General features: G+C 30.4%; 2 protein-coding genes across 2 annotated transcripts; one reads left to right on the top strand and one right to left on the bottom strand.

The window, feature by feature from the left end:
• Positions 1 to 3809: 3809 nt before the first annotated feature.
• Positions 3810 to 8500, bottom strand: LOC103484392 (uncharacterized). The gene is made up of 7 exons (XM_008441444.3): positions 8203 to 8500; positions 7110 to 7175; positions 6970 to 7019; positions 6796 to 6860; positions 4764 to 4855; positions 4222 to 4293; positions 3810 to 4134 (listed from the first exon to the last, which is right to left on the bottom strand). Exons 1-7 carry the CDS (start codon positions 8203 to 8205, stop codon positions 4096 to 4098), a joined length of 387 nt encoding a protein of 128 aa, XP_008439666.1. The 5' UTR covers positions 8206 to 8500; the 3' UTR covers positions 3810 to 4095.
• A 1925-nt stretch (positions 8501 to 10425) lies between these two features.
• LOC103484393 (pterin-4-alpha-carbinolamine dehydratase 2, mitochondrial) lies at positions 10426 to 13174 on the top strand. Its single transcript, XM_008441447.3, has 7 exons — positions 10426 to 10602; positions 10667 to 10713; positions 11348 to 11445; positions 11680 to 11765; positions 11868 to 11991; positions 12096 to 12164; positions 12863 to 13174. Exons 1-7 carry the CDS (start codon positions 10546 to 10548, stop codon positions 12967 to 12969), a joined length of 588 nt encoding a protein of 195 aa, XP_008439669.1. The 5' UTR covers positions 10426 to 10545; the 3' UTR covers positions 12970 to 13174.
• Positions 13175 to 13726: the final 552 nt, after the last annotated feature.

Genomic DNA, 13726 nt, shown 5'->3' on the forward strand with positions numbered 1-13726 from the left:
ATATCATTCTTTTTTCTTTTTAGAAAAACTTGTAACCATGTTTAGTTTAGTTATCAAATTCACGTCAAATTTATAGTTTGTCATTTTACATACATTATAAAATTTCAAAATCTATAACTAATCCGTGGTTTAATTTTTAAAAATTGTGAATCGGTAACATAAAATATTTATATGTTTACTTAAGAAAATGAGAGTTTAGAAGTATTTTAAACTTGAAGTACTAAATAAATACAAATTTTAAAATTTAGGGACTAAATTTGAAAGGTAACCAAAAACTTAACATAACCACTTGTAAGTGAAAATTTACAAAAGGAAAATTAGATAATTTTAGACGTTACAATCTTCAAAAGCCTATACATTATTTTCTATCAACTCAACCGTAATTGACCTAATATTATTTCATCCGACTGGCCCCAATACCCATTTCCCCTTTTATTTTTTACCAGTAAAAGTATAGTCTAGCAAAGGTTGAAATTTTAAAACAAAAACAATTATAATTTAATTGAAAAAAGTAGGAGTTTAAATTATAGCGTTTGTTGTTGTTCAACTAAAAACATACCTTCCCCTTCAAAATTAAAAAAAATAAATACATAGTTTGAGGTTTAGTATCATTATTATTTTAATTATATACAGTATCGAATTGAAGAATCTTACTTTGTGATTGTACAATAAATTAGTATATTATATCAAATATGTTGTAATCAGTCATTTTCATTGAATTTTATTAATTTGAATATATTATAGACGCACTCCTCAATAAATAATGTTTGTTAATGTTTCTATCTCTAGATTTTAATATCATTTTAAATGAGAATAACGTATTTGTTTCAAAAATAAAATACAAATTATTGGTATTAAGATACATCGAATATTCCCATTCTAAATCAATAATAATAATAATAAGAAGAAGAGAAAAATCTAAATAAGACAAGAAAACACTTCAAAATTGATCAACAACTAATTATCGTATAAAGACACAATAATTAGTCATTAAAGAAAAACATCGAGTTTCTCTTCCTTTGGAAGGTTGTATTCACTTTGCATATAATAAATAACTAATTTTAATCATCATCGCTAATTCTATTTAATTTTTTAGGCAACAATTTAAACTATAAATTGTAATAATTTGGTTCTTCCATCTATAAAAAGTTCCCTCAAAATTATGGATAACTTCTTTATGTAAAAATTAAAATTTATGGGAGCCAAGATTTTAAATTTGAAACTAATAGGTATTAAACTATTAATTCGTTATTAAATCGGTGGTTTAAGACAAATTTTATTATACATCGCTAACATTCTTCCTTACTTATTTGTGGGTTTGAAATATTCAATAAGTAAAATTCAATTTTAATTGAGGAAGAAACGATAATGCATTACGTGCTTCAATACTATATTAAACTACCAATTCACCACATATTTTAACCGGTGATCGAAGATAAATTTAATTAATATCAACCATTTAACGTTTATTTAATCTTTTAATATGAAAAACAGCCTAAAATGTTTTTTAAAACAACTTGATGTGACTAATAAATGTTTATTTATTTTTTTTCAAAATAACTTCATACTTATTTCCAAAATTAAATATTGAAAAACCGAAACAAATACAAATAAGTACTTCTCCTCTAGGTTGTTACTAACTATAAATTATATATTTAAATTTAATTAATTTATTTATTGTAAAAGTCAATTTCACCCACTAAATGACCATTTATTTGCAAGACCAATAAGTTTAAAATTTCCTTAGATGTGAAAAATTGAAATAATTACACCCTAACCCTAAGTATTCTAACATGAACCTAATCAATGTACGAAAAAGAATATATGAAGGGACTTGGAGCTACATCTACTATACTTCAAAAAAAAATATATGTTTGTGTATTTATTCAAACAAACACCCAATATATAATCAACAAGAGATGAAATATTCACATTTCCACCTACATGTTACACGTTTAACTCAAAAGAACAATAATATAATATTATATATATATTTATATCTATAGTAAATAACAAAAGGAACAAATTTTAAACGTTCATCAAACATGTTTTTCTGGTAACACGTTTTATTTGTATTAAATGAATGGTCAATAATTTTAAAAAGTCCAACAACATTTCAAAATGTAAGACTTTAGCTTCAACTCAAGCATAAAAATTATTTACAAATGCTATTAAATTGCATCTTTAATAAATCTTAAATGTGATAAACATTGCCTAGATTATTGTAATTTACTAGCATTTTTATTGTAGATTTTAAAAAACACGTTCACACTGTATATCCAATAAAAGTTAATTTTGACGAACTAAAGTTAAAGTCAAGTTTTACTTTCAAAAACTAAAATTAAATATTTGAAACTTGCAACAAAATTAAACAAATTATGGTTCTTTAACTCAATTTTGAATTAATAAAATTTTTCTCCCTTAATTGGTGAAGATAATTAAAGGCAAAAGAAAAAAGAATTAAAGGATAAATAAAAGGAAAGACAGAGGGAAAAAAAGTCTTATTTGAAAAGACATTTTGTGAGCGCACACACACAAAATAACAATATATATATAATAAATCATATAAGCTTATATTTGCATTATAAAGTAACCATAGGCAATTACTACGTTAATTTTTTTTTGGTAAGAAATAGATAGGAATATTCCCTCTTCTGTGAGGAATTTTTTCACTATCCTTTTCCAATACCTTATCTTTTTTATCTACAGAGATCCATATCCATGCTTTCAATCAAAAGTTTCCACATCAAAATTGTAAATGGAATGATGTGACTTGGTATTATCAAAATAAACATTTCACATCACAAATCATAAACTAATAGAAAGAGAAAAATCACAACAAAAAGACAAGAGAAAATGCTCTATTTAAGTCATGGGCCTTTAGCTTAAGTACTAAACATTTGTTACATCTATGTTTCCCTCCAGGAAAATAGACTTCTTTTCCAGTTTCCTTTTTTCTTTTTCTTGTTATATGGATTTGCACTCCTTAACTTCCCCAGTTATACTGAAACAGAAGATGGTACTGAATGCACTTTCATCACTCAACTTATAAACAGTAATCCAAAGAAACACTTTATCTAGAGCTGCATTTAATGGTTTCAAATTTGTGTGGATTGCATCAGACAGTGACTTATCAATCTCTAGATTAAAATACACTCAGAAGTGAAGGAAAATTGATAGCATTGAAAATATGCTATCTTATTCATTTTAGCTTTGATATTCATAATAGTTACGTGGAAATACTTGTTTATTTTAGTTTGTTTTTTCCTTCTTTTTTTTTAGCTTTGATATAATTGAATTCACCATTACAAAGTGCATAGATATATGTTCTTTCTATTAGATACCGGTATAGGTGGACCCCTTAAATCATTAAACAGCCATCTAAAATCAAAATTTTATGTTTCTAAGTGAAATTATGCTTAGGTTAACTGCTTTTCAATGGAATTTTTATGTGATGAGAACAAATAATTATCTAGCATTTTGTCATAATACATACCATACTCTGACGAATTATGGTTAACATGCAGTGTTGTTTTTTACGTTAGTTTTTAAATCAGATTTGATATATATAGTTAACAAATATATAGTGTTCTAAAAGAAAAAAGAAAAAAAGTTAAAAAGGGAAAAAAAAAAAAATAATAAGTCTGATCAAGCAGCAACCAAGGAGACCCTTTATCTAGAGCTGCATTAAGAGGTTTCAAATGTGTGTGGATTGAAACCATTTATCTAGAGCTGCATTCAAAGGTTTCAAATTTGTGTGGATTGCATCAAACAGCGACAAATCAATCTCTAAATTAAAACAGTCAGAATTGAAGGAAAATCAATTCCACTTTAACAATCACAAATTAGAAAGCAAAATAATATTTCAAGGTTGATACTTGATAGTTTGGCGAATATAACCGCAACAATGGAGTAATAACAGCTAACTCCGAGGAGCTCTCGCATTCTGACATGAGAATATTCCCATAAAATAACACAGCAGAGTAATAGATAAAAAGGTTGATACTGTCTCACGCGAGCAATAAACATAAAACCAAGACTGCTGGTATATGCATTATATCACATAGGTATGCAATTCATCTCACATCTCACTTGCTAATCGTCATCCTCTAGAACGCTTCGACGCCTTTGAATCTGAAGAATATTGTAAATATATGAAGATCATTAGGACAACATACCATATTTCAGCAGGCACCTATAGAGTAAGCAATGAGAACTCACAGTGACTTTCGTCTGTTTTGTGGTCTGATTGTTGATTTGTTCTAGCAATGTAATAAGCCTCTCTTCAGAGACCTGAAAAGAAATGGTAAAATCCGTTGTTTCAACTTCCATTCATCATATTATAAAGTAAATGTAGGTGTAACAATTTTTGCAGAAAAACTGAAACAATATACTACCGTACTGAAAGATCCCGAACTTGTAGAATAGAAATTCTCTCTCTATTGATGAATATAGAATCGGTACAATGAAATTGAATTGAGTGAAACTCAATTCAATAGCTAGGGTACTCTTGTTCTTCTTTCTCTCAAGAAGTAACAAGCCAGCTAAATTCTTTCTCAAAGCATAACTACCTTTCCCGCCTATCAGCTTCCTATTTATACAGACCCCCACCAACTTACTGTAGTAACAAACTTTAACCACAAACTAACAAAAATACAGTCTATTACAATATAACCCACAAACACATTTGTAACTTCATGCGTGTAACTTTTTTTTTTATTTCTCCTGCTGTATTGAAATATTATTGGAGGTCTAACATGTACCTTCTCTACAATTTGGCCCATCTGTGCAGCTCTCAGTATAACATCTTCAACACCTCGTGCCTTCTCAGGTTTAACCAATGCAATTCGAGAAACTGCATAAAAGCACAGAAAAAAAATGAATAGGACAAAATAGCTAGTAACCTAAATCACTAAATGCAAGAATCACCAACTGGGGCATAATTTTCCCATTCCACCGGCAGCTGATAGCAAACCAGCTTGACAAGAATGACTACTACTTTTCCAAAATAAGGCTTGATGCAAATTCATATCTAGTAACATAAAAAATTCAACAAAAAAAGAATACCCGAAATCTTTATACTTTAGTTCAGTAACCTTTTTTGAGAACTATGTTGTATAGCCAAAGGTCTCAATGCAAAACCCACAAATCTACTCGGTTGCAAAAAGTACAATTAACAGGTATTCAACTTCAGTTGAGAAATAGTAATACGTTAAACAAGGAACAAAATTTTAATTTAGACTCCTTTTGGGGCTTTTGGCCGTAATCATTGTATGATCTAACCCTTTATTTTGTTCACCGTCATCTCTTCTTGTAAAAGTGGTTTATTATTATTATAATTAGTTTAAAATCAATAAATAAAACTAAGCATAACAAAAGAAATATATCTTAAGCTCATGTTCAAATTTCAACCATTGATAAAAAAAAGAAGTAAGAGCTACAAACAACTGATGTAAACTTAATTATGGTAAAGCCTCAAAATATAGCTGTGAAAAAATGAACAATAATTATATGACCGTTAGAATGCTTCACTTGCTAAATCACAATCAACTTAAAAACTTAAGTGATAGTTTATGAAAAATTAAATTATATCAATGCTAGCACTCCCCTCAATTGTGGACTTGATAATTTGTAGAAAACCTATTGAGTACAAATCACTATTAATTGGAGAAGAAATGACATTACGGGGTTCAAATACATGATTTTCTGCTTGAATACCATGTCAGATCACCAATCAACCCAAAAGTTTAAGCTGATGGGTTACGGTAAATTTAATTATATATCGATACTTAAGCATCAAGGCAGTGAAAAGTAGAAGGGTCAAACACCCTACCAGCCAAGTCCATGGACCATGCCAACCCTAGACTGAAATTCAACTAACGAGTAACGATAAACTTAGCTACGGCCAAAGCTTCATCCTACTTACAGCACTTCTCATGGAAAAAAATAAATATATAAAGATTTCTACCCAGTCAGAGTGACTTATGCAATGGCCCTTGTTGCATTAAACACAAGAACTTTTGCACTCTTAAATCCACAGCCAACAAAAGTTTCTGACTTTCTCCTAAATAAGCCAACTCAAGCGATTTCTACATGAAGGGAAATAACAGAACTCTTTCTCACTTCTGGACAAAATGAAAGCTGATTTTTTTTTTTTTTTTATATTCGTGAGAGTCCAGACCAGCTTATGCAAACCTCGACTAATCTCATGGGGTAACCGTCTGACCCTACAACAATTGGATGTCAAGTAAACTCATAGGAAATTAATTCCTAAGTAGGCAACCACCATCGATTGAACCCATGATTTCTTAGTTAGTCATTGAGTACGTCTCCTTTTTAACAACTACGGTAACCCATGATGGTTATAAGCTGCAAATGTATTGAAATCTCCATAAATTCCTAAATTTCTCTTAAAAGATCCTTCTGTTACCTTATTTCCAATTTCCTGCTAACAGCAGCCACCAAACTTATTGTACTAACCTTACGCCTACAGTTACTTCCAAGTCTAGTAAATGGTTGAACCAGCTAGTTTTCGAAATTCCATGATCACATACTACTCAGACATGTAGGTCACCAAGTAAATACAATATTCAACTACACAATAATAGCATCACATAATAAAATTACATTAATTTCATGAATAACTCAGGATTTGAATTGGATCCAGAATTTCAAACAAAAATAGGAAGGAAAAGATCCATATTGAGACAATCAGAGATCACATAAAACACATAGATTGAAGAAACTAGCTTACTCCAAAATTCAAGAATAAATAACTTTCATGTTTCAACTTACGTCTTTCTCTGGCTTGCATTGACAGAATCTGACTCAGCATCATTTGCCTACGTTCCTCTGCTTCACTGAAAGTGAAAGTAGTTGTTATGATATGCATATTAAAAAAGCAGAACTTGAAAAATAGAAGTGGTAACTGAAAATCAACTGCAAAATAATGAAAATGAAATTAAGAACCTCCTAGCTTCTTCCTGGGCCTTCTGTTGTTCAGGATTATTTTGGCTCCCCTGATCATCATTAGAAGTCAGCAAAGATGTCCATGAACAAGTAAAATGTAAGCAATGACTACGCATGCAAACAAAAAGATTACAGCTTACCATGCCACGCTGGGCCATGAGTTCCTGCATTCTTCTCTGCCTGATTGCTTCTAGCTCTGGATCATTCTACATGAGAGTAAAATATTTCAATTAAAGCTCAACAGAGATAAGAATATGTCACAAGAAGGAAAGATGGAGTTTATTTAATGCCAAACATGATTGAAAATCATGTACACGTTCTACTTTGATCAGATAGTAAGATAGTAAAACAACAGTCATTTAATGGTACTCTAGGAGTTGAGTAAAATGTTGACAGTGTACCCCATCGTGTGTAATGGTACTTTTTTCACAAAATATTGTGAAAAAAGGACAATGATAGTCCATAACCATTAGATTGTTCAAAATAAAAATGATGGGGTAAAAAACTAACTAAAAAATATATGTTTATTCTCTCTTCAAAGAACATCATCGACAAGTAAAATTGTCATACATACATAAAATAAACAACCCTTTTCACCGTAACCCGTTAACGAGATATAGATAAAGCATTCTCCGGCGCTTCATTTGGCACAAACTGCAGCGTGATTCGTGAACATAAATTTATCACATGAATATTTCTCAAATCCAAAAACCACTAACTACTCAATGCGTAGAGTGCGCTTGAGCTTGTCTATACTCTATAGATACAGTGGTTCACATATTTCACTTGAAAATGGACTATCAGAATCTAATTTAATCTCAATCGATGGTGGCCACCTCCTTAACCATTAATTTCCTTGACGCCCAGATGTGGTAGGATCATTGGGTTGGCCGGACACCCACAGATATCGAAAAACCTAATTCTAAGAGTTCTTGTACGTGCAAATACAATTACTAATTTGCAATTTAAGGAAAAACACAAGAAAAAAAAACCCTTTAGATAAAAGATAAACCCCTAATTAGGAGCGGAATAAATATTACTGAAGCAAAACGGAGAACTCCGCATTGAATTCACCGTAGTTCGAATGAATGGAAAGCAAATATAAGCAAAATAATAATAATAAATAAATAACGTAAAATTAAGTTGAAGCAGCATTTGATTAAATTGGAAACTGTGGGGTTTGGAGACAGTAGAGGTGAATCGAAAACAGAAAAGTGAAATAGGGGAAATTACCATTGTTTCGAGGATGGAGGTAGCAGTTAGTAGAAGTAGAGTTGAATGATTTCTCTATAAGCTGGGGAGGAAAAAACGAAGAGAGGGGGGAGAACTGCTCGGTTGCGTTGATAGGACGCGACCCACCTTTTTCCCCTGTCGCTCGTATCGTAACTCTCTCAGGGTCAGGTTGTGGCGCCTTTCTAACTCTTGTTTCCACTAACTTTGGGATCCGAATTAAATCGTAGTGGAAGAGAGTTCTTTGGTTCTTTGTTTTTCTTAACATAAATAATAAGGAAAATAGAGAACTAACATGTCTGGGTAGGATTTGTTTCATCTTTTTTGTTGAGTTTGATTAAATTTTGTATGTTTCTTTGGGTTGGATTGGTTACACCTTTAATCTGACTCTTCTCAAATTTTTAATATCTATCAAAAATATCAATGGTTCGCTGGAGAGTTTGTTTAATTTTAGAAATCTTAAATCTAATCCACATAAAGTTTGCTTAATTGATATCTCCACACGAAAATAGTAGATTTCGGGTTCAAATCTCCGTCACAAAGTTGCACTTACAATATATTTTCAGAAAAAAAAAATAGTCTCTATTACTGGTTTATTGTAGTTATTTATTTATTTTTTATAAATATTTTCACCGTAAATTTTAAAAATATATTCACATTTTGTTTGCCTTTCCATAAAAATGATAAGGATTATTTATTCAATTTCAATCAAAATTAACTAAATAATCTAAAGTTAGGATTCATGACATAAATTGAACAAATTTAAGAGTAAATACGACAATATGGCATTTTAATTAAATATTTTTGTTACAACTAGTATATATTATTATAATATTTGTTTGAAGTTTATTATAAATATCTTAAATTTTTAAATATGATGTTTTTTTTTACTTTAATAACAAATAATAACATAGGTATGTTTTCAATATATTTCAAATATCACTTCGTCTAAAAATGTTTCACAAGTATGTTTGAATTGATTTAAAAATTTCAAAACAAGAAGAAGAAGAAAACAATAATAAAAAACGTCCGGCTATACTTTATAAAAATTTACATTAAAATAAATAATATTATATTTTTACCCAACTTTGGAAGAACAACTAAGCTTTTCATAAAAATTTTAAATTCAAAATAAAAAAAATTGTGAAACAAAATTAATTTTAAAGCCATGTTTTTAAAGATGAAAAAGAAAATCCTATTCATTGTTTTTATTAAAGCAAAATTAATTTTAAAATCAAGTTTACAATTTCTTTTACATTTTTTTTAAAAATCTAACTTAATTAGATTCACATACCTCAAAGATAAATGAACGAAAGATTTACCAAAAATCGTTGGATTTACCAAATACCATTAGGTTTACTTTTAACTCCTATAAATAGTGCCCTACCCATAGCGCAAAGGGAAAAGAGAGTGACTCGAGAGAAAAAAGCAACTACGCAATTCTATCCCTCACTGCATTGGAGTATAGGTAAGTGGTTTTTTTAAATTTATTTTTCTAAGTATTAACTTTGAATTAAAGAGAAATTTAGTAATACTCCATCTCTTTTTTTTAAAAAAATATACACTTTCATTGGCTATCGTATATTCCTTTGAATATTGAAAGTTGCACCAACTTTAAACTTGGTTAGTAAGTTTTATTATATGGCAATTATCCATGAAAATATTGCTAAGCTTACTGAATGAATATAAAATATAGGAAATATTCACTTTGTTTAAAGCCCTACCTTGTGTTATAAACCTATAATTAGTTTTTTAGAATGTTATAAAAGCAAATTTAAATATAGATTTGGTTTTAATGTTTCTAAATTAAATTAATTATTAGCCACAACCCGTATAAATTTTGAAAACACATTCATTAGAAACATGTTTACTTCGTACATTTTAATCCATTCTAATTAAGAAAACAACCAATTACATCTAAGTGGTATTAAAATGTAAAATCTTAACATGAAAAAAAAATCAAATAAATGGTATTAAAATTAAGGATTGACAAAATTATAATGAAAATATTGTTGTTAGAATATTCATAAATTTCTTATATATATTTTTTATAAATGTTTATATGTAGATCTAAACATAGTTTTATGAATAATAACCCTAATTTAAAATCAACAAATAAATTTTAAATAGAGCAAAACGAGTTTATTAATGTTAACCAATCTATAGTTCGAATCCATCATATTAAGAAAAAGGAAACTAATAAATAAATAATGGGAAGGTAAATAAATTATGGGTATGGCTATGAATTCCAACTTTTGAGGGTCATCGGCGCACGTGTAAACTTGGAGGTTGGGGGTGGTGAGAGGCAACTTCACGCTAACACTTTTTTATCGGCAAAAATCGCCAATGACGACTCTGTTTCCGTTTTCCCAATCTCATTTGCGCTTGATTTTCAAAGCCAAGGTTGTTTCACAATCATCTAAGCCAATTCACTGTTGATTCTTTTCACTAATTTCACAATTTGCAGGTCCCATTTCCGTCGCTGTTTCACACTATCCCTCGCTCTCATGGACGGTAATTCGCTTCTCCCTATTCAAAAGTCTCTAGGTTTACCATTTGATGACGTGCTGATGATGTTTGAATCGAATCTCTATGTTATTGGAATCTTTCGTGAGTGCATGCTAGGTGTTTGATTATATGTCTGATTCGCTCGTTTGATTGCTTGATTAATCTGTAAACGAGCGATCGCGGTTGAGAAGCCCAGTGTTTCGCATGTGATTAATCTGCGATTCTTTTGTTTGGCTTACGTAATTAACAGTCCGCGCGTCTGATCATCATAGATTAATAATAATAAAAAGGTGTAGAAAGGATGATTATGTTGTGTTGGTTGATGGGTAAAGTGTTGGAAAACATGTGGCCTGATAATTTCAAGTGGAATGCATATTGCCTATGACCGTAGTGGCGTTGAAATTATCACACTAGGAATCGTATCTTTTCTTTATTTTGGATACTGCAAACATGCTTTTGCCTATATCTGATTATTGAGGCCTCATATGTTGGGTTGAACCCGCATGTGAAGCCATTGTGTGCAACCTTCTCTGAGCGGATACTTACTGTGATGTTTGTATGAATAGCAATACAGTATTCAAGTTTCATCACTATAGGCTTCGTTTTAGTTTCAGACAAGGTAATTTGTGTATGTGTACAGTCCAATGTCTCGAATTACTGGGATATGTATGGAGCATGTGGGCTTACCATCAACTAGGAAACCACTTTCTGGATTTAGAATGCTTTGTACTGGCGAAGGTGCGTGTTGAGCAGCTTTTGCAAAGTGTTACGTGTTCTTTATTTATTTATGCATGAGATTTTCCTAGTTGATGCCTAATCCAACCAGTGCATACTACCGTCACTCTCTTTTTGCGGCAGCCTTCTTACTGTCCCATGTCTAAAACACACTGCTTGTTTTGCATGTACGTCATATGTGTAATTTCTGTATATAGTTTGCGTATCTGACATAATTTACCATTTTGTATGTGCCAGATTTGACCACTAAAAAATGTGTTCCTTGCAATTCAAATGATTTGCGACCAATGACTGAGGACGCAGCAAAACGTTTGATTAGAGAGGTATGTGGGGTCCATCTCTGTTTGTTAGAGCTATCATCTTATACATTGCATTGAATTTCATTTCAGTTATTCATTTTTTTTTTTTTTTTTTTTTTTGTATAGCTGGTTGACTGGAACCTTGTAAATGAAGATAGTAAGCTAAAGTTGAGCCGATCGCTGAAGGTGAAGAGTTTTCTTAAAGGAATGGAGTTGTTTCAACTTATAGCAGAAGTTGCAGAGGCAGAGGGTATCAATGCTTTTCATCTACCAAATATATGATGCACTCTGTTTCTGTTTTCTTGAATCAGAATTTTACTGAGCTATAGATCTGACTTCTAGAATTCAATGCAGGCCATCACCCTGATCTGCATCTAGTTGGATGGAACAATGTAACAATTGAAATCTCTACACATGCAGTAGGTAAGACTTGTTTTTTATGTAGCATTAAATAAAATTCCCTAAACTTCAAACTTAGACTCTTTTTATTTATTTTAATATGAATGTTATTCTTTTCACTCTGTAATTTTCAATGGCCTGTTTTAAACTGTGTAAAAGACTATTTCTACATGAAGAGATCATCTTTCTCAACATTTCAAACTAACTCCTGTACGTTGAAACAATATTATTACTTGCGAGCCTTATATTTGTCATATGCTGATTTGAGCCTTGAAAATTATGTGGACATGTGGCAAAACATTTCCGGAAAGTGAGTATAGAAAGTTTTATAAAAAAAAATTCAAATACAGGATGATATATGTTCCTTCCCCTCTTCTTTTACCCCTAAACAAATGACAAAAAAATGGCTAAAGCTCAATCGGAACAATATGTTACGAGGACGTGGGGAAACACTTTATAACTATTTATCTAACAAGTTGTATTGAAATATCACAATGTATTATATATAATTCTTCACATGGTGAAAATCTGTGTTGTAATATAAGCTATCAAAACCTTTTTTCTTGTCTTCCATTAGATTGTTTATTCATCTACCTTATTTCTAGATTGGTTCCTTGCATAATTGAAATAGTTCCGTGACCTATTTACTCCCCAAGTTGCTCAAGTTTGTTTTTACTTAGATCTGTATGATATCCGCTTTGACTTAATTAGCTTTTGGGCAGGTGGACTGACTGAAAACGACTTCATTCTAGCTTCCAAGATCAGCAAGCTTGATGTTCACCACCTACTCAGCCGGAAAGTTTCCATTAGCAGTCAACATGATTGTTGAACAGGAACCAAAACGTTCAAACAATATTCTAATGTTCTTGTTCATTTTTATGCATTTTTTCTTAAGTCGAGATTCCCAGATTGTCTCTTAATACATGGCGTGTTGATTCAGTTCAGTTTTGCAGTTTGAAAGATGATTATGATTATCTTTGGGGGGGTTTAATTAAGAACTGTGAATTTTTTATATTTTATTTTTTTTAAATTTCTATATTGGTGTGGTTTTGTGAGCTTTAACTCTAGGTGATAGGTTGTGATGATATCATTTTAATTTTTGTTCGGATGTCCAAATTTTGACCAAGTTTTTGGTAATTTATTGTTTTTTTTAGTTTTTGAAATTTTACTTTATTTATGATCAATTTCTTAACTTTAAACTTTTTTAATGTAAGAATTGAGTTATAAACAAATTTAAAAAATAATAACAAAAATTTGCTTTTTTTTTTTTTTTTTTTGGTTTTCAAAATTCGGCATGGCAAGTGCTAAAAAGAAAAATCGAATATAAAACACATCTTTAGATACTTATGGGATGTGTTACTTCGAATGAATTGATAGGACGAAAATCGAAATAATTCCTTAAATTTTTTTCAAATATTTTCTCCTGAATTATTTTCAAATGTTAATTCACTCATCTAAGTACAGCAAAATATTCGTTTTTTTTTCTTCCTACCTACTGATAATCAGATATCACAACTTTTCTAACAAATTAGTAATATCTTATAATAACATCCTAATATCATTCGTCCACGTCAGGAAAAGACATC

This window comes from Cucumis melo, chromosome 8 (genome assembly GCF_025177605.1).
Source record: "Cucumis melo cultivar AY chromosome 8, USDA_Cmelo_AY_1.0, whole genome shotgun sequence".
Classification (NCBI taxonomy): Eukaryota; Viridiplantae; Streptophyta; class Magnoliopsida; order Cucurbitales; family Cucurbitaceae; genus Cucumis; species Cucumis melo.